The 24,357-nt window shown below is 46.0% G+C and overlaps 1 protein-coding gene across 3 annotated transcripts in view; it reads left to right on the forward strand.

The window, feature by feature from the left end:
• The window catches only part of CAPN6 (calpain 6), an 82,853-nt gene extending 62,172 nt beyond the window's left edge, over window positions 1-20,681 (forward strand). For 2 of the 3 annotated variants that reach the window (XM_007060235.4, XM_043522691.1), the window contains exons 10-13: window positions 315-517; window positions 4,016-4,137; window positions 14,083-14,219; window positions 16,021-20,681. In XM_007060235.4, the coding sequence (XP_007060297.1) occupies window positions 315-517; window positions 4,016-4,137; window positions 14,083-14,219; window positions 16,021-16,203 (645 nt within the window). In that variant the 3' untranslated portion in view covers window positions 16,204-20,681. The remainder of the gene's footprint in view (window positions 1-314; window positions 518-4,015; window positions 4,138-14,082; window positions 14,220-16,020) is intronic. The other variant, XR_006283868.1, reaches the window with a different exon arrangement.
• Window positions 20,682-24,357: the final 3,676 nt, after the last annotated feature.

Below are 24,357 nucleotides of genomic sequence, written 5' to 3' on the forward strand. Positions count from 1 at the left end.
GTAAAATATTAATCTTTAGAAAATGTGGCCCATTTTGTTTGGTGGTGTTTGTAAGTGAAGGATGATGTCAGCCAACTTCTTTAGCACTAAATCCATTTAAAACCAGATTGTTGTATAATGATGTCCAGGATCTGCCTAAATGTACCTTGGGGCTGGCTAGGGAACACAACGTTTGATTTTCCTGCTCACATGACTGCACATCATTGTGTAGGCATTCATGTCTCATCACTGGAAACCAGAACCAAACAATGCAGCACGAAAGACTGTGAGTGAGAAATAAACATGCCAGATCTTGTTCTGCTGTGTAACTGTAGGTGGAGCTTAACAGAGACTATCGGATGCACAAGCTGCAAGTACAAGAAAGAGTGGCAACCTCCATTTACGTCAATACACGCACCGTGTTCCTGAGGAAGCTCCTTGCACGGGGTCGCTATGTTCTTATCCCAACAACACACTATCCTGGCATCGTCACAGCATTTATCCTGAGGCTCTTTACAGATGTGCCATCAGAACTCAGGTACTTGCTACTTTACAACAGTAAAAAGGTTTCTCCCACTGACTCCCGTTCCCCTTTCACCAGCGTGGTTAATCCTCCAAATACCATTGGGTCATGGAAGGCGACTGTGTGACTCATTGAAGTTCATCCACATGAGTCTTTGCTGTTATAAATGAAGGTTAGTTTTTCAGTGTTTCGAAGCTAGACACCCCTACAGCCAGAGGTAGGCATCTAAACAAAAGTGATGTGATTTTTTCAGACGTGCTAAACACTCTCAGCCACATTAGCTTCACTGGGAGCTGTGGACCGTCAGAATCTCTGAAAATGGGAACATTTTTAGTTAGGCCCCTAAAAGTAGGTGTCACAGTTGAGGGTAATTGCACCTGTATTCCCCCTCTCTGGTCCAGCAATGGCACCCACTCTAGGCTTCTGATTCTCCCAGCCACCACCTCTCTTGAGTGGAACATGCCTCTCGTTCCCTTCTGATCAGGGTTTTCCAGGCTGTACAGTCCCCTGACCATACTGGGATATCCTAGCAAGAGGCTGCCTAAGAAGACCTGCTTACTTTCTCTTCAGAGACTAATAACAGAGTAATTACCCATCATTATAAGGTACTACACAGCTCTTCCCATGAAAGCCCATTTTATTCTTAAGGTAAAAGCATTACAAGAAAAACACATTGGAAACAGTAAAAGAACCTACATGCATTCTAATAAACTTACCAGAGATCACCCCAAGCTTAACGTGGGCTCTGGCAGGGGCAGTCCTTCAAACCCCCCACTCAAGTGCTTTCCTTGTGGATTCAGGTTCACCACAGGTTCTGCTCAGAGCCTGTGAACATGTTTAGTCCACCCTTTATACAGTGCAGGGGATCATTGATCTGGAGTTTCCCAGAGCAGGTAAATAGCAGACAATTGGTTTCTCTCCCCAGGGCATAGTTTCAAAAGGATGGTTCCAAAGTGGGTCATTTGCATTCCCCTTGCCCCCAGGTATTTCCTAGAAAATCCACTTTACATGCATTGTTCCAAAAAGTCTTTTGAGGTTTCTCATATCTCCCAGTGATTGCATGAATCCTGTCTTCCTGCTTATGAAGTTCCATACAATAGTACATAAACATTTGCATTTTTAATACAATGGACCTGAAAGGTATTAAACCTAATTCAATAATGTTTAACTTAATTCAGTAAAGTTTGTCTTATGTCCAAAAGGTTTGTCCTGGACATTGTCAGTCTGTCACAGTAGGGGCTCAAGTTTGGGAAATTTTCGCACATGGGTCCGACTTTTATAGTCACCTTCCATTCTGCAGGTGAAATTTTGTGGGCACTAATATTTGCAAGTGCAGTTGATAACATTTACTTGTCTCACAATGACAGGTTTCAGAGTAACAGCCGTGTTAGTCTGTATTCGCAAAAAGAAAAGGAGTACTTGTGGCACCTTAGAGACTAACCAATTTATTTGAGCATGAGCTTTCGTGAGCTACAGCTCACTTCATCGGATGCATACTGTGGAAACTGCAGAAGACATTATATACACAGAGACCATGAAACAATACCTCCTCCCACCCCACTCTCCTGCTGGTAATAGCTTATCTAAAGTGATCATCAAGTTGGGCCATTTCCAGCACAAATCCAGGTTTTCTCACCCTCCGCCCACCCACACACAAACTCACTCTCCTGCTGGTAATAGCCCATCCAAAGTGACCACTCTCTTCACAATGTGTATGATAATCAAGGTGGGCCATTTCCTGCACAAATTCAGGTTCTCTCACCCCCTCACCCCCCTCCAAAAACCACACACACAAACTCACTCTCCTGCTGGTAATAGCTATTACCAGCAGGAGAGTGAGTTTGTGTGTGGGTGGGCGGAGGGTGAGAAAACCTGGATTTGTGCTGGAAATGGCCCAACTTGATGATCACTTTAGATAAGCTATTACCAGCAGGAGATTGGGGTGGGAGGAGGTATTGTTTCATGGTCTCTGTGTATATAATGTCTTCTGCAGTTTCCACAGTATGCATCCGATGAAGTGAGCTGTAGCTCACGAAAGCTCATGCTCAAATAAATTGGTTAGTCTCTAAGGTGCCACAAGTACTCCTTTTCTTTTTGTCTCACAATCTAGCTCACAAACCAGGCAGTTGGACATGCCAATGACATCAAATATTTGCACCTGAAAAATAGGATACTGAGTTGAGGTCCCTGTCACAAGTCAGCCTTCGAAACCAATCTTAAGATATGTATGTTTCAGAAAGCTCATAGAGTTGGGACTGCATGGTGGGCAGCTGCAGTGCAAACTTCCCCCACAATGGCCTGATCTGGGGAATCACCTGTAGGGATGATAGGATAATTGTCTCGCCATAGCCCATTCAATCTTTGACCTCTCTACTGTGACATTTTCAACATGAGCGCCTGTTTGTGCTGTTGGGGGAGAGGTTATTTTGATCACCAAACTCATATCACAGGCCACTGCACAGATGACAATAACATCTTATAAATCGCTATGTTGGTGTGGATTTTAACCTGGGCGTCTACTGATGGAAAGGCCCCTGATCCCATCACCACTTTCTTCAGCCATGCAATCTCCCAAACACATCCTTCCCTAATGTTAGCTAAACAGTGAACCTTTTCGTTTATTGGGTCCTATTCTTCTCTCTTTCACATGAGCGTAAAACTGTCAGGGGACTAGCCTGCAGCAGAACCAGTCTCCTGGCAACCTAATGAGTGCAGCTGGCCCTGATAGAAGCTGTCTGATTGACTGAGCCAGCTGACTGGTTGAAGGAGTCAGCTGGCTTCTACTTAAGCTCAGTAGCAACAGCATTCTAGTGGCTACTCAATGCATCCCTAGCCTGCAGCTGTGCTTGGTCCTAGGCCTTGCCTTGGCTCCTCTCTAGTCTTGCTCCATCCCCAGCCTTTAACTGCTCCTTCTCCAGCTTCTTTCTGACTCCCAGCTCAGACCCTTGGTACTGCCTGCAACTCCTGTTAACCCTTCGATTTAGGCTTTGGTTTCTGACTCTCAGCTCTGATCTTCCACTGGATGTTCTGACTGCAACTCTGATTAACCCTTTGGCTTAGGCTGTGACCCTTGGCTTTGTTCCTCAACCTGCCCCATCTAGGTTCAGCTCTAACTGGTAGGCTAGATTCTTGCTCCAACCACTACACCAGACCACCCATGAGCGGTTCACTGACAAAATCTGGAGTAACTCAGTTGAAATCAATGGACATATGCAGGGTAAAACTGGTGCAAAAGAAGATTAGGCCCATTATGTTTTTGCATTGATATTAATATTGGTGACTTTTAGTCCCCCCAACCCCCCGTGTAGTTGTCATATGAGAGATTATGCCATTTTTATTTACTTAAATATAGGACATTCCTGTAACAGAAACCATTGGTAATAAACCGGTGAAGAACTACAAGTATGATGTTCCAGAAAGGTCAAAATTCCACTGAAGTTCACCATTTTGTTGCTTGACCTTCATCGCTAAAGATTTATAATCTGCTTGAATTGTTTAATCTTGATCTTTCAGGGAGCTGAAGCTAGATAAGCCTAAACGGACATGCTGGAGCATTCTGTGTGGTTACCCTCGCATAGTCACGGAAATTAAAATTCACTCCGCCGAAGGTCTACAGAGGCAAGATCGATCGGGTGGTAAGTGCAATGGAAGACTCTGGAGGAGTGGGAATTGCTTGTTATTTCCTCTGAGGCCATGGTCATTTGAGATGCAAATAGTTCACTTCATGAGAATAATTTGTGACTTTTAAGCCTGAGCTGTTTGTGTCTGGAGAGGCAGGGGTATTGTTTATAGAACATTGTGATATCAGAGCAGGCTTTCGAAAGGAGAGCTGGGGTTAAGGAGGCATCAAAAAGCGACAAGAGCTATGAGTTAAATATGCTGGCCCAGATGGTGAATAATGGGCTGTCACTTTTGATGAGCATGTAGTGGAAATGTTTCAGAAATTCACAGCGATCATTTCATCTTTGGGGGTTACTTATTGTCAAAATTGAAAATTGCCAGTGAGTCAGCTGGATGGAACTCCCTGTAATGAGATCCATTCTGCTATATACATCTAACCACATTTCATCCAAGGACTTCAAAGTACTTTGCACTTCATAGATTTATAGAGTTGAAGGCCAGGAAGGACCATTAGATCATTTAGTTTGACCTCCTGTTCACAGGCCATTACATTTCACCCATTTACCCCTGCAGTGAGTTCAATAACTTGTGTTTGACTAAAGCATAATTTGTATTTGGCTAAAGCACATCTTCCAGAAGAGCATCCAGTCTTGATTTGAAGAGAGGGAGAATCCACCATTTCCTTGGTCGCTTGTTCCAGTGATTACTCACCCTCACTTGTTTCCAGTCAGAATTTGTCTGGCTTCAGCTTCCAACCATTGGTTCTTGTTATGCCCTTTCCCTACTAGATTAGAGCCCTTTAGTACCCAGTATTTTCTCCCCAGGGAGGTACTTACACACTGCCGTCAAGTCAATCACTCTCAATCTCTTTTTGATAAACCAAACAGATTGACAGTGGTAGCCGTGTGAGTCTGTATCAGCAAAAAAACCCCAAAAATGAGGAGTCCTTGTGGCACCTTAGAGACTAACAAATTTATTTGGGCCTAAGCTTTCGTGGGCTAAAACCCACTTCATCAGATGCATGGAGTAGAAAATACAGTAGGAAGAGATATATACATAGAGAACATGAAAAAATGGGTGTTGCCATACCAACTGTAACGAGACCAATTAATTAAGGTGGGCTATTATCAGTAGGAGGGAAAAAAACTGTAGTGATAATCAGGATGGCCCATTTCAAACAGTTGACAAGAAGGTGTGAGTAACAGTAGGGGGAAAAATTAGCATAGGGAAATAGTTTTTCTTTGTGTAATGACCCATCCACTCCCAGTCTTTATTCAAGCCTAATTTAATGGTGTCCAGTTTGCAAATTAATTCCAGTTCTGCAGTTTCTCGTTGGAGTCTGTTTTTGAAGATTTTTGGTTGGAGAATTGCGACTTTTAGGTCTGAAATTGAGTGACCAGGGAGGCTGAAGTGTTCTCTGACTGGTTTTTTAATGTTATAATGCTTGAGGTCTGATTTGTGTCCAACAATGCTCCTCTGCCATGTACATTGGCCAAACCAGACAATCTCTACGCAAAAGAACAGATTGAGTTTCTCATTGTAAGGCACTTTCTCCAGCCCTCAAATCATTTTTTGTAGTTCTTTTCTGCACCGTCTCCAATTTTTTAATATCCATGCACACACCAGAACTCTATACAGTATTCCAGTATCTGTCTTGCCAATTACAACTTAATCACTGTGAGGTAATTACTGTTCTATTACAACTGTTTGGGGCTTGGTAAATTGAGCAGAGAGGTTAAGTCACTTGTGCCTTGTACAGCACAGGCTATGTGTCAGTGTTTATCAAAAAGAAAAGCTGTCTTGAAACAGAGAGGCCAGAACCTCTCTCTGGTGCCTATCTCTGACAGCTAATTAAGACTTTCCTCATCACTGTCCTTTGCTCCCTGTCTTTTACATCCTCTCTCTGTCTGCCACAGTTAAATTATTATGCCTTCCAATGACCAAAAGGATAGACGTGGGCGGAGACAACTGGCAGAGAGTAGTAGGTTAAGAGAAAGCAAGAGAGGGAACAAAGACAGTCTGGGTGAACCTGGAACAAGAAACAAGTAAGACTGCCGAAACAATGGCTTTCCTGATGTATTTGGTACAGAGAGAGCTTCAGATTCGGTTGGCTTGGAATCTGGAGCTGAGTTGCTGTAACTCCTTATAATAGAGAAGTAATTATAGTGAGACCTGTGCATGAACTTCTTAAGAAACAGTTGCTAAGAATCTCCAAACTGTTGGATAGAATTCTGCTCCAATTCCCTAATAGCAGCCAATATCTGTGTTCCTCTGAGTGGCTGACTGCAGTCTTCGCTGTACAGGTCATTTTTGCTAACTGCAATTGTCTTTTCAGGGGATGGAGGAAATTGCTTCAGTTCATTTTTCTTGGCAGTTTTCTTTCAGGGCTGCAATCCTCTTTTATGTGATTAGACTTCAGATGTGCAAGTAATATGGCTGACATTCTTGGAGAGACTAGCTGGATGGATGACACCAAAGGGAGAAAGACCAGCAGAGGAGGGGTTTCAAGAGAGGCAGGGCATTCTTGCTCTTCCCCTCAAAAATGACACTTAAGCTTTTAGACTTTTTTTTCCTTACCCCTTTAAAATTCCTTAAGCATTTTCCTATCACATTCCCTGTGGGAAAACAGTCAGGAGAGAGAACTGGGTTCTATCACTTCACAATCCCTAGCACTCTTGTAGTGTTGCCAAGATCACTAAAACAAACTTCCACTGCTGCCAAAAAGCTGGCTTCAGCTCAGGAAGTGAAATGGGATTTGTCAAGCTGTGATACTGTCTATAATTTACAATGGGAACTTGCAACCAGTGATTAATAGAAATTAATCTCTCCTGCTTACAAGGTGGTTTAAAATACCTTTAGAGCCAGATTCTGCCATCCTTACATCCAGCTCTAGCTATGACACAGTCCACAGCTGACACCCCCAGCCTAGTATTGCTGATGTGCTTTGAGGAGCTGTGCTAAGACACTTGTTTGATATTACACTGGATTTTATGGTCAGGGGTTAAATACTGTACAGACTTTTATTGTGTCTTTTCAAATGGGTTAATAGTACTCCGTTAAAAATCCCGTCTGTAGCTTGGTCATAAACCAAAATCACTACAGCATTAAAGTTAGTGTTCACAGAGACATTAGAAAATATGCTTTGAGTATACTTCCTTAAAACTGCCATATAGAAGCAAACCCTTTTCTTTCCCTCTGTCCCCATCTGGGGACCAGCTCCCACTCATCTCAAAGCACTGGAAAAGGACTGTGTGGGTCTCAGTGACAGCTTTCCTGTGGGGGGAGTGCCATGTGGGATTCCAAGTCCCATGGGCAAGTATCAAAATACCCGCCTTACCCAGTGGCCCCTGAGTGCTCCTAGGTCAAAACACACTTAAAAGCAATGACCCACTCCAGCCTCCTGTCTAATCAGAACAACGGGGTATGGAAGGAGTCTGGCAGCAAACCCAGTCAGGACTGATGAGTGAGGGTTTTCACTTGTGTTAGGTACATTCAGTATGTTTGCTTAGAAGGAAAATAAGTAGAACATGAAGAGGTGCTCAGAGAAAGCCTGTTGTGCCCAAAGCACTAGACACATTGTCTAAGGTTAGTTCAGTCCTACATAGAGATTACCTTCCTGGTGGCAAGCTCATTGAGACCTTGCCTTACAAGATGAGCCTCTTGATTGTTTTTACCCCATCACATTTTGCGTACGTAAATGTGAATGTTTTCTGACTCCAGATGAGAGCACCCCATTCTCTCCTTCCACTCTGCTTTGCAGAGTTCCTACTTCTAAACCTAACTTCCCCCTTCCTTAGCTTCCATCATCCATCAGCTCCGCTGTCTGTGGTGGGACTAAAAACGCCAACTGCCAGAATCAGTTCTGTATAAGGCATCTCTCCCATCCCTTGTGGTAGAGAAGAGACAGGACTTGGTGGTAATTAATATAACTGGGATTTTTTTTTATCCTTTTGAACACAGACGAGATCCTGTAGTTCTTTACAGCTCACTGAATTGCTAACTTGGTCTGTGCTGTAATGTTATCACATCGGGTACCCATAAATTGTGGTCTGGGATAAGCAGTCAAGTAAGGGACTGGTTACCACACAGTAGTATCCTATACAGAAGGGCCTGAACTGGAATGTCTGATCTGAACAGCCTTGAACCTGGTGGAAGTTTAGATTTGGATACACAATTCACCACTTAAAGCCTATCTGTAATATCTGAGAGAGCCATGCTGTGGAGGTATTTCTGGCCAAATTACTGAAAAATTGGAGCCAAAGAGACCTCTGTCCATGGCACACACACACCACATCATGGCTCTTGTTCTGGTTATTGTGACAATGTTGCTTCCTGCCACCGGAACGTTGTTTGGTTTGTTTGTTTTTAAAATACTCTGCTTGCTGCTGCTATAGATGATCTGTCCTGGCCAATTAATTGATTGTTTGCTGTTGACAAGGTTAAGCGATGGATCTGGTCACTCAGATGTCAGAGAAACATTAGCATATTTTCTGCTTCTCTTGGAAGTATCCAGTTATGAGTGAATTCATTCTGAGATTTAACCAATTACCATTAAGCCAATTATGGCGGCAGACTTGCAAGGGGATGAAGAAGGGATGTTTGCTTTGGCTTTTCTTTCTTCATTCCAAGTCTATTTTAAAATCATCCCAGCTACTGTCTGTCATGGTCTTTTCATCACAGCTAATCTCAAATAGCCCTCCAAGTTTTCTAAAATGTTGCCCCTGAAGCTTCATCTTCGATTCCCATGTTTAATTCTTTCACTTTGTTTTAACTGCTCCCACTCTTTCCAAAATGGTATTTTAATACTTGTCACTAATGGCTATTTGATATGCAGGAAAAGTGAGGGTGCAAGAAATACCTTGTAAACATCCTGTGAGGGGGGAGAGAAAACATTTTTGAGTGCCGTACTCAGAGCCAGCTCAAAAACTTGTTCCTGCCCAATTTCTAACACCACTATAAGCACACTCCTCTATTTGTTTTGCGGTAGTGCCTAGCCCTCCCAGTTATAGATCAGGGCCCCACCGTGCTAGGTGCTGTACAAACACAGAACAAAACAATGGTCCCTGCTGCAAACCGCTTACAAACCAAGTTACTGTAATCTTCAGGACATTTCATTGGTTAATAACAAAGTGCCATGTCTCGATGTCTTTGGTCAGTTTTTATTCAGTCAATGGAGGTTTTGCTGAATAAGGACTGAGTACAGACTGACTAAAGACCTCAAGACCTGGACTAAAGAACACTTTTTCTATATAATCTTGAAAGCCTTTGCCTTGTACAGTAGCACCTTATTGTGAATGTTCTTGTCTAAAGTCCATTATCCATAAAGCAATGGGCTGCCTTCACCGTGAGGCTAACTCTGATCAGATCTCATTTTGGCTTAAAAGCTGTCATCTAGATCACTACTTTTCTTGGGACTACATTCTTATTAGCTTTTATCTCTCACTCATGATTTTGGCTTTTTTTTTTTCGTCTCTGTGTTATCCTTTTCTTAAATTGCCATGTCCCGTCCATTTCCCACAGCCATGGGATTGTGGTAGAACAGGGATCGGCAACCTTTGGCATGCGGCCCATCAGGGAAATCCGCTGGCGGGCTGGGACAGTTTGTTTACCTGCTGCGTCTGCAGGTTCGGCAGATCTCAGCTCCCACTGGCCGTGGTTTGCCGCTCCAGGCCAATGGGGGCTGCGGGAAGCAGCGTGGGCTGAGGGATGTGCTGGCCGCCGCTTCCCGCAGCCTCCATTGGCCTGGAACGGAAAACTGCGGCCAATGGGAGCTGCGATCAGCCGAACCTGCGGATGTTGCAGGTAAACAAACCGTCCCAGCCCACCAGCGGATTTCACTGATGGGCCGCATGCCAAAGGTTGCCGATCCCTGTTCTATCACAATCACAAAGGTTGCCGATCCCTGTGATAGAGCTACTGTCCTGGTGTGACCTTGGGAACTGAACTGCCAGACTGGCGGGCCTGGTTCTTTACCACCTGGCACCTGCGTAGTGACTGATTCCTGAACAACGTGGGTATGAAATGCCGCCTTTCTGATTTAGTAGCCATTATGCACAGGTTTAAACATACAAAGAGCTGAGCAGTGGCGAATCAGGCCCTTTAAAACCACTGAGAAAATATCTTTGTCTTGTCTCAGATCTTTAGGCATCACATCTCTTTTGAGCCATGTTTCTTCAAAAGATTGTACCATTTTCCTTACAGTAACTGAAAGTTCAGCGTTCCAGCCAGGAATGTATCTTGCTTTGGCTCTTTCTTTCTTTCTTTCTTTCTTTCTTTCTTTCTTTCTTTCTTTCTTTCTTTGTAACTCCTGAGTAGGTTTAATTAGTTTATTAAAATGTTAGCCTTTCTATTTCTTTTGATTGATTAATCTGGGCTAACAGCTTTCTGCTGCAATACAGATATGCCTGTTAACTATTAGAATCCTGTGTACTCTCCTTTCTGTCGCTTCTCTGTGCCTGTTGCTCGCCTGATTGCTATTAACAAGCTGCTCTAGCACTTTGCTTTGCTATTTGCCTAAGGCCACAATAGTTGACACCATTTTGTGAAAAGACCCCATTTTATTCAGAACAGTTTTCAAAATGTCTTTGACTAGGGGTGGGCTCTCGTGTTACTTGTAACAGTCTGTAAGTATGTGCCCCAAAGGCTAAATCAACACACTCAGTGACACAGAAATAATTGTCGACCAAAAAAACCAATAAATTGCTACCTGCAGCAGTAATCTGTAAGTGCTATGTGTTGTCAGGGCAACAGTCCTATTCTATGGATAGCCAGAGTAAAGAAAAAGGGCAAGTCTGTTCCTTTCTCTAAAATATCTATGGTTCTTGCTCCTTCAGAAGTACGTAGCTGTTCTCGTGTTTGTTTGTGTGAGATGTTGGTGTCTGTCCTTGTGACCAAGTAGATACTTGAGAGAAATTATATGTAATATCAGTTATTAAGGAACTACAATCACTTTAAATTTAGGTTTCAGAGTAGCAGCCGTGTTAGTCTGTATCAGCAAAAAGAACAGGAGTACTTGTGGCACCTTAGAGACTAACCAATTTATTTAAGCATAAGCTTTCGTGAGCTACATCCGATGAAGTGAGCTGTAGCTCACGAAAGCTTATGCTCAAATAAATTGGTTAGTCTCTAAGGTGCCACAAGTCCTCCTTTTCTTTTTACTTTAAATTTAGTAGCTACAAGGAAGTTACACTTTACATCTGGCTCTTTGTCCAAAGACTGCAAACAACTTCTTTTGGAGCAGAGCTCTGTCCACATGCAAATGGGCATTATTCCAATTGAGATATCATCTAGTGATGAAGTTCCGTTGCATATTGAAAAATTATATTTGCATTAATATAAAAGTAGAAACAAAATGAATCGAAACAATGATGTCTAAATGAAATGTTTTTACCTTATCAAAACCAAATGTTTTGAAATTATTAAAACAAAATGAGAATCTAAATGATTTGTTTGGACACTTTCTTGTAGACAATGGTGTCAAAAATGGACACGTTCCCGTGAAATGTTTCAGTTTGACAAACCTGCGTTTTCTGACGGGGAAACTGTTCTGTAGAAAAATACTTGACCAGCTCTGGTCCTAATACCAAAGAGGATGTAGGTCAGCTCTTTCCAACTTGGAGGTTTAACGTTGGGCATCTAACTTTGTGCATAGGGACCTACATGAAAATGATTTTGAGGCCTTTGGAGAGCTGGCTTTCATTGCCTTTGGTGGGAATTAGCACCTCTTGACCATCTATTTAGGTGCTTTCATATGGAGTTTGATGGCTACTTTTATACACACATTTTTTGCCTTAATATCTTGAGAGGTGCTGAGGGGCCTCACGCTTTAAAAACCATCTGGTGTATAAGCCAGGAGTAGATAGAGAGAGGGAGATTGTCAAACAGACCGTGGTGCGGGGAGGAGGGAGGAAACGAAAGGAGAAGGTAGTATGGTCTAGTGGCTAGAGCTCTGGACTGGGACTCAGGGGCCTGGGTTTTATCCACTGCTCTGCGTGGTGTCATTTTCTGAGTTGCTTTCCCCCCTACACCTCACTTCCCCATTGCTACAGTGGAGTTAATGAGAATGACCTCCTTTGTAAAGCACTTTGAGGTCTACTATCAGCACTATATAAGAGCTAGAGGGTATTGTTAAGAGATTAAGCCGCCTGGATTTTGAAAACACAAATGACCTTTAATAATGTGAGAATTGTACTCTCTTGTTTTAATGCATCTCTAACTACAAGGCTGTACCCCCCTCTCACGAGGCTGTTACCCAGACCTCAGATTAGCTGTGAATTTATGCAGCTTACCTTTGATTTACTTTGAGCTTCCCTAGGATTTCTCATGATAACTAGGCTGTTGTGTTCATTTTGCAGTTACTGTGTTAACCAAAGTGGGATAAAAAATGATCATCTGATCTCTGGCAAAAAGCAAAGGGGGAGGGACTTTTCCTGGACATTCAGAGATAGGGGGCAGGAGGGTTCTTCCTAAAATGGGCTGGTAGAATGCTAGTGGAAGAGAAGCACGACCCTGGCAAACAGCTTCCAGCTGCAGGGAATGCACAAGGATGTTTGATAGTGGTTTTCTTTGTATGCAACCTGTGCCTGTCTCCTAACAGAGTAGGGCAGGACAGGGATGGCAACAGTGGCATTAATTTCCCTCCTCCTACATCTGCACCAATTCCTCTGACCCAGGTGCCCATACTGAGCAGAGAGCGGTCCGTCACCGCACATGGCTGTGACGAGACTCATTGCTTAAGTCTCTGGAATCCTTTTTTGTCAGCTTGTCCATCAAAGCATCAGTCCTGCCATTGAAATACAGGCTGTCCTTTGAGACAGGCCTGTTGTTGATTGTGAGCCTAAAAAATTCATCAGCCAGTTATGCCTGTCACTTTGGAAGGTGTAAAATAACCCCAGATTCGGTCTTTTCTCCTCGCTGTGTATTTATGTACCGTTCAATTTAGAAGGACCCCAAATCTCTACCACTTCCCCTCTTTGTCTTCTGCATTGACCTGGGGGTGGAGGGGCAGTGGTGGAGGAGGAGGGTGGTGATGGTGGCTATATGGGTATAATGTTATGCCCATAGTGTTCGAGCTAGGGTCAAAAATCGCCGCCACTCTTTTTTTTAATAAGAGCAGCTGAACGGAAAGGCTGGGCTCGTATTTGGACACGAGGTAAAGGTCAAGCTGGGAACTCAGACTGCCAATGCTCTTACGACCCCTTTGCATGCCCCTGACTATTAAGGATGGTTTATATACCATAATAAGCAACTCTGACCTTCCCCTCAGCACTCTTGATCACACCTTTGTTATGCTTTGGGAAGCTTTAGGTGACTTTTCCTCCCAGTACTTTTCATCTTCATGCCCCTCCTTCCGTCCAGGTGCTAACTGCTGTCACTCACTGTAGGGTTGTCCTGCTACTGGCCTGGTAATGGCTATGCAAATTATGACATAACGGACGTATGGACATGACTATGCTGCTAGCTTGTGACCTGTGCCCACCGTGAATTAGCTGTTACCACTGGCCAGACTGAGATCGAGCCGGGTGCTCGTCCAGTTAAGAAAAGTACTGCCTCTTACTCTGTTACACAACATTCCTGGGTGCCAGTTACAGAGATGAATTAAGTGATGCACAATTTCTCAGCAGTTGCCTCTTCCAGACATTCCTAACTGTTTTCTTAAAGGAGACCGTGTCCAAGAGCTAAAAAGCTAGAGGGATCCAGCCTTTGCGGCAGAGCACAGGGAAGCTAAATGACTCTCTCACTATCCTACGGTGAGCCAGGGGCAGGGGCAGGAATTTGCAAACCTGTGCTCTCTTGTCTTCTCCTGACTCCAAGCCAGCCACCTGTTCTCGTCCCTATCAATGGTGCCTCCATAAGTAGCTGGCACTTGTTCCTCTGACTCTCCCTGGTGTTTCTGACTCGGAATCAGTTTCTCAGCTAGTCCAGTGGGACTAATAAAGACTCTGCTGACTGTGTTTCAGGAGCAGATCCCTACCTGATTATCAAGTGTGAGAATCAAAAAGTTTGCTCTGCTGTCCAGCAAGACACCGTCAGTGCCATTTTTGACACACAAGCTCTTTTCTACAGAAAGAAGATCGAGCGTCCCATTATTGTCCAGGTAAGGAAGGGAATCCCAGAGCCTTGCAGCAAAGTACATGCTCCCACAGGCAACCAGAGTAATGCTACAGCAGGGGAAACGGACAGGTCTATCCACAGCATCCGTGTGCAGCTTATACAGCAATGCAAAGCAGCAGTGGGGGTTAAACAAATGTGACATTGATGGGCTAAAGGTCTGACATATGTTAACTGCTCCTTCACAAGATCAGTACCCAGAACTGGGGCTGCTGAGGCAGAAGAATATGAGAATTACTGCTTCTCCTTAACAGCCCCATGGCTGAAGTAATTCAATTTATATTGATTCTCTTATATCCACCACCCAAAATAGTAACCATTAATAATACCTTGGCGTTACATAGCACTCAAAGGTGGTTAAACGCCTTCATCCCTACTTTATAGCTGAGGGAACTGCGGCATAGAAAAATGAAGGGATTTGCCCAGTCACTCACTGAATTAATGGCACAGCCAAGAACAGTCTCTTGACTCTCAGACATGTGGTCTGTATCAGCTAAACCACATGTCAACCTCTAAGTAAGAGGCATATCAGTGCTTAGAGAAGGCTATGCCAGTGCAGTTATGGGAGTGTGCCCTCAGTGAAATCTGTTACACTTGATAGTTGCCTAGTACCATAAGAATGTAAGAAAACGAAGTCTTTTTCTCCTCCTGGGTTGGATCAGTGCTTCTATAGGATTTTAAGAATAATCCATAACTCAATCCACTGCTATTAGAAAGGAATGGCAGAGAGGGAAGCTAGCCTTGCAGTGCTGTGAGAGCAGTTTACAAACAGTGAACATGTCTGACTGTTCACTACACTATATCTAGAATTCCTCTGGCACAATTCTTCTCTGAGCTGAAAGGGATCTGCTCAGTTCACTAGGAGAAAAAGGAGGCTGAGAAAGCAGGTATCTCACAGCCCTCAGAATATAGTCAGGGTATGAATATAACCTAATAACACAGCTGATGGAAAGGGTCTCCTGTTTCCCAATCAGTATGGGCAGGACTGATCCTGGGGACAAGTCACTAACAGAAGTATAAGCCTTCTGGAGATCAGGCTAACACAACCCCCACCACCTCCATAACACTCAACACAAACTCCCACTTTTCCAGGTTGATTGAGGCAAAAATAGAAAAAAACACGGCTGACTGCTTCAGAATCACAGTGCTTCACAGGCCGAGCCAGATGCATGGCCCAGTGAAGACTGCCATGTGCCACTGTGGCAACACAAATCAGCCTTAAAAGCACTTACATTGGCAATGGAGGATTCCCCCATATGGTGGTGGTAGAGCTGTCATAGAGATGCCCAAGCCCCTGCCCCCTCCCCCCCGAGCCTCTGGCGGAGGAGGTATGCCTAGGCCAAGGAGGCATGGCCAAGACTCCATGGCAGGAACAGCCCTTGGGGCCATAGGTAGCTGAGTAAAATGCAAGCAGCCTGGGGCCAGGAATGGGTTGTAGAGAAAAGTCGACAAGCTGATTAGCTGCAGGTCTTTATCGGTGATGAACCCAAACACGCAGTTTCTATTCCTCTTCTAGGTTACATATGAGGCCAAGCAAAATGCTGGGAGTTGTGTTTTCATCTCTTTATTTTACTAGTGTATGTAAATGAATATGCAAGTCAAGAACAGCCCTCAGGCTCTAGATAATTAGCCAACTTTAGACCCCCCCCCCCCCGTTCCCCACTCCTGCTCCAGGGGGTTAATGTGAGTGCCCCTTATCCACCATGAATGACCCTTTTCAGTGGAGTGTGACAAGAAGCACTGGCTGGGCTGCGGTTATTTCTGTTCCCTTGTAAATGTATGTCTAGGTCTGGAATAGCAACGTCTTGTGTGACCAGTTCCTTGGACAAGTGCTGCTGGCTGCACTCCCTGGTGACCCCAGAGAACCGCAGACTCTCCAGCTCCGGGGAAAAGGCAGCCGAGAAGCAGATGAAATGCCAGGTCACATCACCGTCAAGGTTGTTTCCAGTGACGACCTCATGGAGCTATGAATACCAGAGCCCCGCAGACCCAGACAAAGCTGTCGCCTCGCAGCAAGAACTCTTGTCTGTGCTTTCAGTGTGAACGACTCGGGAGCAAAGGTTTCCAGAAAGCCCTCTCTTGCGCAATCTGACCATGTGGGGGCGGGGGGTGTGCGGGGCAGGGGGGAGGTGGTTTTTTTTTTTAAAGGAAAAAAATATATAATGCAGCAACTATGGCAGGAGACAGGCCGATCTAAAATTCAGTGACAACACTCGCTACCAAACCGCCACCTCCCCATCCGCTCCAGCTGGGGGTGACATTGCAGTAGGTTGAGGCGCACAATCCTACAGCGCAGCCCACTATTCCTGGAGGTTTCTAGCGCGCTGTTTTTGTTGTTGTCTATTTCAGGGCGACAGGCTGGAAAGGCACTAATGTCCGTGGTGCACAGGTGAGGGGATGGAGTGCAGGAGCTGGCCCCATGGCTAAATCCCTGCCCAGCCTTTGAAATGTTTACCAGCAACCTGTCACTGGTGAGGGATTTGTCTGGGCTGCGGTTGGTTGAAATGAGTTACTTTTCATTTAATCCTACAATAATTTGTATTAACAGCACTATTACTACTGCTAATCAGACATTACTATGCCTCAACTGAAACGTCATTGGTAGAACCGTCGGAGCAGTCATTCAAAATGCACAGAAGTGGAAACCTGGTGGAAGAAGAATCCCAGTGTTAAAATGATAGACCCAAATCCTGCAGTCCTTACTCAGGCATTGTAGCCAGTGGGAGTTTTGCCTGCATAAGGCTGCTGGATTAGACCCCATATTCCTTTTTCCTGAGCCAGCTGAGCTCACAAGGTCAGGTTTCTGACCACAGGAAGACACGTGGAAATTCAGCAGTGGCTTGGATCTAGTACAAACTCTTAGTAATAAGATCCCATTTGCACAGCAGAAGTGCTCTAATAAATGAGATGCTTTAAGAGAGGAATATCATTGTTATTAAACATGCAATTCACGTCCCCCTCCCCACCCCAAATGAGGATGTGCATAATGACAAATTGAATTGAGGAGGATACAATCCTCCCAGCTGCTGCGAGGGATATGAATGAAAGGCAAAGCCATTGGGGGTTGGTTACTTGATTGCGTTCCTGAGTTTTGAATACACTGAGCGCTAATAAATACTTGTGTCAACCAAATATAATGCAGGGCAGGCACTGACTAAGTGTTCCCACAGAGCAGGCCAAGGCACATGCTTCCTTTCAACCTGCGCCTACAGCACAACGGTGGGGTTCCCCAGAGCAGAATCCATTCGTATTGTCAAACTGTAGCAATTCCAGGTGTAGAATAATTTCACAATGAAATCCCCACCCTCAACCTTTGACTTCTTTTATTGCTGTTGCAAATTCTGAGCTTGAGCATAAAGCTCTAAGTTTCCTCTTTCAACCCTTCATTCAGACTGAGGTTGCATTTTTGGAAAATTTGAGTTTTGCACTCAGCTGGAGGCTAACCCAGGCATTCTTGTGGAATTTAAGAGCTTGCAAAATGGTCCAGAACAGAATTACATGACTTTTTTTTGGCAAAATATTCTGAACATTTGTTCATGAGTTTCAGACCCACCTCTGCTGTGTGACAATGATTTTGCTGGTATCCTGAGGTAGGAATGGAAACACACAAATGATACTGAGCAAGTTGGGAACTATCTCTTTGGTTTTGTGTGTCAAATACTTGCATCCAGCATAGGCCATAAATGTTGTGCCTAAGCTGTGTTGCACGATGATAGCATGCGTCAGCTCAGAACTGCATGCCTGGATATTTCTGTTGTCTGTAAATTGATGTTTTTAACTTTGTTTTGATTGCACATCTAAAGTTAAGCTTTCCCATATAGCTTAGGCCCTGGTGAGCATCAGTGCCAGGGAGCCAATGTGCAGACACTACACACTATCCTGACTCTGCATTAGGAACTGCTTGACTATGTTGGGCCTGATTCTTCTCACCCGCTATCTTATACCATTGTAACTCTACTGGCTTCAGTGGAGTTTACTCTCGATCTACACTAGTGTAAGCAACAGGAGAATCAGGCCATCCTGTATACTATAATTAGGTAAGAGAGCAGAGGATCAACCATGCTGTCCTATCAGAGTAGTCTCACCAAGTCAGTGGAGTACAGCCAGTGTGAGATGAAAGTCTCATTTTTTCCAGTTTGACTTGTAGAAGATAACTGTGCCCTCCCAGGATTCAATGTACTGGATCTGTTACAGCATTCAGTGCTACCAGCTTCCAGGTGCTGCAGCTTAAACCCTGTCTTTCCCGTTTAGTTGCATCTCAGTGCGCACGCTTTCTTGCTGTGAATATAGCCTCACTACTAACACTGTCCTGTCTCTCCTACTGGGCAATAGCCGTTCGATACCCATGTATGTGTCTTGTGGCTAAATCCCATTCAAAGCATTGACAAATATGCCAGGTAGTCTTCACTCCTTCTTAAATACTGTGATCTCAAGCTCCCAGCCCCTTGTAGAAAATGGGCCAGATCCTCAGCCAGCATAGCACCATTGGCTTCAGTGTAGACGCATCGATTGACATCAGCTGAAGGCCTGGCCGAATACAGCCCCCTGCATTTTCTAAGACAAAATTGAACCTAGCATGACATTATTGTGCTCTCTAGTATAGTTTACTGTGCTAGAAAGTATTGTGTGTAGCTTCACAGTTCCTTCCTCCTCACCCGATTTCCCCTGTGATTTCCTCCTAAGGCACTGGAGGTTTCTCTCGGACCACAGATGGAGAACGGCTTATTCCATGAAGCATGAGAACTGAATGTCCTTGTGACTTTACCTTCCTGGTGCAGCATCACTTGCTGTTCTTATTTATGGGAAAGTGTTTGAAACTAAAGCTGGTTGCTCAGTAATATGCTGTGGTAGCAAGTTTCCCAAGCTAACTACATATTATGTTAAGATGTATTCCTTTTGTCTGGTTTAAATTTGCTCATCACCCTATTGTTCTTCTGTTTATAAATACTAGTGCTTCCCACCTGGTAGTCTCAGGATTATTACAGCTGCGTTCTTCTAACACATTTGCTCTTACTTTCCTCCTAACTCTAGGGGAAAATGGTGGTACGAAGCCTTTCCAACAGAGCTGTTCCCTCCAATACTGACATGTTTCAGAGTAGCAGCCATGTTAGTCTGTATTCGCAAAAAGAAAAGGAGTACTTGTGGCACCTTAGAGACTAACCAATTTATTTGAGCATAAGCTTTCGTGAGCTACAGCTCACTTCATCGGATGCGTAAAGTGCATTGCTGGCACATGATGGCATATATCACATTGGTAGATGTGCAAAGCCCGTTGCCAACTGTGCCCACATCTATTCAGGGGACACCATTATAGGGCCTAATCACATCAGCCACACTATCAGAGGCTCGTTCACCTGCACATCTACCAATGTGATATATGCCATCATGTGCCAGCAATGCCCCTCTGCCATGTACATTGGGCAAACTGGACAGTCTCTACGTAAAAGAATAAATGGACACAAGTCAGATGTCAAGAATTACAACATTCAAAAACCAGCTGGAGAACACTTCAATCTCTCTGGTCACTCGATTACAGACCTAAAAGTGGCAATTCTTCAACAAAAAAACTTCAAAAACAGACTCCAACAATTGGAATTGTTGAATTGGAATTAATTTGCAAATTGGATACAATTAACTTAGGCTTGAATAGAGACTGGGAGTGGTTGAGTCATTATACTAAGTAAAACTATTTCCCCTTGTTTATTCCTCCCCCCTCCTCCCTCCCACTGTTCCTCAGATGTTCTTGTTAACTCCTGGAAATGGCCCACCTTGATTATCACTTCAAAAGCTTTTCTCTCACCCCACTCTCCTGCTGGTAATAGCTCATCTAAAGTGATCACTCTCCTTACAATGTGTATTTTTTCATGGTCTGTGTGTATATAAATCTCCTCACTGTATTTTCCACTTTATGCATCCGATGAAGTGAGCTGTAGCTCACGAAAGCTTATGCTCAAATAAATTGGTTAGTCTCTAAGGTGCCACAAGTACTCCTTTTCTTTTTCCCTCCAATACTGACATTCTGGCCAGTGACTTGCACCTGACCAAATCAAAGCTAGAATTTCAGAGGCAGCTTCCTTTATAAAGGCCTGAACCCAATCCCACTGAAGTCAATGGAAAGAGACCCACTGACTTCAGTGGGCTTTGAAGCAGGTCCTACACCAGTATGGGCCTAATTTTTCAGAGGTGCTGAGCAACTCCAATGGGAGCTGTGGATGCCCAGAACCCCAAATTAGAGGCCACTTCTGAAAAGGTGGGCGTTTAAATGAGATCAATTGTACATATCACCATTGTGTTGAGTCCTCAGATGGGATTACCCTTGCTGGAAGAAATGTTCAACTCTTGCACTGCTGTTTTTCATGCTCAAAGAACATTTTGCAGAAATGGCACTTCTAAGTCTTGGAAAATACAGTCACATGATGTAAAATAAACATTTTTATCTTTATTGGTCCTATGTTCTTAGTGTCCTTCTACCTAGAGCCAGCAAAGGCAACCTTCGTCTTGCCTTATGGTAAACTGGACTTTGGAAAGGAAATGTTTTCCGCACTTGACTTTGTCCATTACAGGAACATCTGCCCCAAGCACTGATGCCACCATCCCAGAGGGCTCTCTGTCTTCTAGGGAAGACAATTGCCTTAGCAGCCTAGCTAGCAAATATCCACTAGAAAGGATACAACATGTACCTCCATCTAGTGCCAGTTCTGCATCCAGGGAAAGAAAAAGCAATTTAAAAAAGAATTTGCAAAAAGAAACCTTGCACTGTGCTAAACTGCTCCCAGGGCTACGTGCTCAGCAGCACAGACCATTTCAGGGGCAACAAGAGACCCTTTTTAGTGACTAGCTTATAATTGAAATGTGGTTTGATTTGTGTTGAATACAGCAGAACCCCAAGTGTGCATAAGCTGTAGCTGCACCCTGCACTAGGGAATGTGGCAAATGACGCTCCGGAAGAAAGCAGAGCTCCGGGGAAAATGGACTCCAGGCCCCTCTGACTTGTGCCCATCCCATTCTGGCAAAGGGCTGCTTGGGCTGGAAGGGATAAGTGTCCACAATGACAATTTCCATTTTTATGGAGCCTTTCATTAGAGGCTCTCAAAGCGCTTGGCACAAATTGGTAAAGCTTGTTATTGCTATTGTACAGCGGAGGCCCAGATGGACCATGTGACTTGCACAAGGTCTCATAGTACGTAAGTGGCAGAACAGGAATATGGGCTCCTGCTTCCCTGCCCTATGCTCAAGCCAGTAGTCCCTGCAGTCCAGTACACACCCTTCTACTCGGTGATGAGCCGCCAAAATCTTAACAACCGGTTCCGTCCTCACCCCACGAGGGGGTCGTGGCCCACCCCCGCCCCCTGGGGACTCCTGCCCCATACAACCCTCTGTGTTCCTTGATGCCCCCCCCTGGACTCCTGCCCCATCCACCCCCATCCCCTGATCCCCGGAACGGGGCAGGAGGGTCTCGTGGGCCACTGTAGTGGGTGCCCACCCCGCCCCTAAGAGCCAGAGGGACCTGCCGGGGGGTGAGGTGGGGAGTCCTGGCGGTGCTTACCTGGGGCAGCTCCCAGGAAGCATCCGGCGGTCCCTCTGGCTCCTAGGGGCAGGGGAGCGTAGCTGGGGGAGGGGGAGAGCGGCCGCTCCCCCCACTGATCACATCAAAAGTGGCGCCTTAGGCCCCAGAGCACCCACCAGCAGCTCCCTGCCCTGCGCCCGACTCCAGCTCACCTTACCGCCACTCCGCCTCCTCCCCTGAATGCGCTGCCCCGCTCTGCTTCTCTGCCCCACTCCCCCGTCTTCCCACTAATCAGCTGTTCACGCGGGAAGCCCAGGAGGGCTGAGAAGCAGGCAGCGGCTTCGCGCTCAGGCCCAGGGAGGCGGAGGTGAGCTGGGGCAGGGAGCGGTTCCCCTGTGCACCCCCCGGGTTACCAGCTGCAGCGCGGGCAGCCCTCCTCGCACTCCGCCGGCCCCAGCTCGCCTCCACTCCAGCTCCGCCTCCCTGGGTCTGAGCGCAAAGCCGCCAGTTGCTTCTCAGCCCCCCCGGCTTCCCATGCGAACAGCTGATTCGCAGGAAGCGGGGGGGGCAGGGGCAGAGAAGCAGAGTGGGGCAGCGCATTCAGGGGAGGAGGCGGAGTGGCGGTAAGGTGAGCTGGGGCCGGGCGCAGGGCAGGGGAAGAGGCGGAGCGGAGGTGAGCTGGGGCTGGGGGCAGGGAGCTGCAGGTGGGTGTTCTGCACCCACCAAATTTTCCCCATGGGTGCTCCAAAAGTGGCCTAAGGTGCCACTTTTGGCCGATTGTTAAATTTAGAAGCCCTTTTAGAACCGGTTGTCCCACGAGGGACAACCGGTTCTAAAAGGGCTTCTAAATTTAACAACCGGTTCTAGCGAACCGGCTCCGGCTCACCGCTGCTTATACTATACCACCGCATCACCTTTCTCCATCCACGTGGCTAAGTCTCAGCTGTCTCTATTCTTCTTTCCCATCTCTGCCACTTTGTGGGCTCAGCTTCTGTAGCATGGCTACGTCTACTGGCAGGGTGAGGAAGCTGCAGGTGGATCAATGGTAGGAAATTGCTTTACTGACAAGGCAGGTGGTGGCTGCATTATTAAGGCCTAATCCTACTGCGTGGAGTAGGACAACGATTTGCCCATTGGAGATATCCTATGGCTTCCCACAACTAGCCAATGTTACCCATTGCACATTGTCTAGGGCCGCAGGAGCCAGGGAGTCTATTACTGGCTCTGCCACTGGCTTCCTGGGTAACCTTGGGCAAATCACTTCACCACTCTGTGCCTCAGTTTTACCATCTGTAAAATGGGGATAATGCACCTTAGCTTCTTTGTAAAGGGCTTTGAGATCTCGTGTGTGGTCTTGGCTGCATTTCCAGGCTCAACATGTGGCAATGCCTCTCCCATGTACACACCCGCCTCGTTTCCTCATGGCCATACAAGCCTCAGTGATTTTTATACTTTCCTGGGGTAGGCAGGGACAGTTTGCACGCCACTTTCGCTAGACGAGCTATCCTAATGCTGGCATGCTAATTTAACCAACCCATCCCATGCTTCCACAAGGCCTCCCTGGGAGCGGGCCAACACCTCTCACTATTACAGCAGAGCTCCCCCCTACACTCCCTCCTTGACAGCAACAGTTACCTTTTCAAATAGATTTGTGCAAATAGTGTCATTAGATGTAAAGCACTGGTCATGTGCCTGGTCTTGGACAATGCAAATTAAGCCAGTCCGAGCTCTCAAAGAGCTTACTGTCTAGTAGCCAAACAGCTATATTGGAGCCGTATAAGGAAGCCTCAAGGGGGACCATTTCCCTAATACAGTTGTAATGAATCAACATATCCAGTGGGTGGCACTGCTGCTCTACAGTTGGTTCTCTGAGAAACTTATTTAAGAAGACGTCGGGCTCGTCTACACTTAAAATGTTACCTTGGCACTTCACTGGAGACATGGCCCCTACGCCAACAGGAGCATGGTGACCAGACAGCGCATGTGAAAAGATGGGACAGGGGGTGGGATGTAATAGGCACCTCTATAAGAAAAAGGCCAAATATCAGGCCTGTCCCCAAAAAATGGGGACATCTGGTCACCCTACCTCCCCGCGAGGTGCGGTACTGGGTTTACAATGATGGCAGTGGCACCAAGGTGCTGGCCCACACTCAGAAGGGGCCGCAGTGCCTGGACCATGTCCCACTCCCCCCGGCCCCGGCTCTGCCTGCGCTCTGCCTTGAGGCCCCAAACACAGCTCACTCGTCTTTGTCCCCTCGCCACCCCCTCCGCCCCCTGGGTCTGGCCCCTGGGCATGGGGCCAGTGGGCATGGCTGGGCCGGGCAGGCTTTTGGGGCGGGGGGGGTGGTCATGTCCCAGGGGTCTGTCCCACGCCCTAGCACAGCTCTGACTCTGCGCGGTCTCTGCTGGCCATCACCTGTGGGGATCCCACCCACCTCCCCAGGGCTGAGCTGCCCGGGACCAGCGCAGGGGCTGGACCGGTCCCTGCTCCCACTCTGGCCTGGCCGATCGTACCACTCCCAAAGGACTGGCTCAATCCCCGACTGGCCCCAGCTGTGCTGCCGGCTCAGCTCAGCGGACAGGGTCACCTCCCCGTGGGGCTAGTGACTGTGGCTGG

This window comes from Chelonia mydas, chromosome 9, assembly GCF_015237465.2.
Source record: "Chelonia mydas isolate rCheMyd1 chromosome 9, rCheMyd1.pri.v2, whole genome shotgun sequence".
NCBI classification, from domain to species: domain Eukaryota; kingdom Metazoa; phylum Chordata; order Testudines; family Cheloniidae; genus Chelonia; species Chelonia mydas.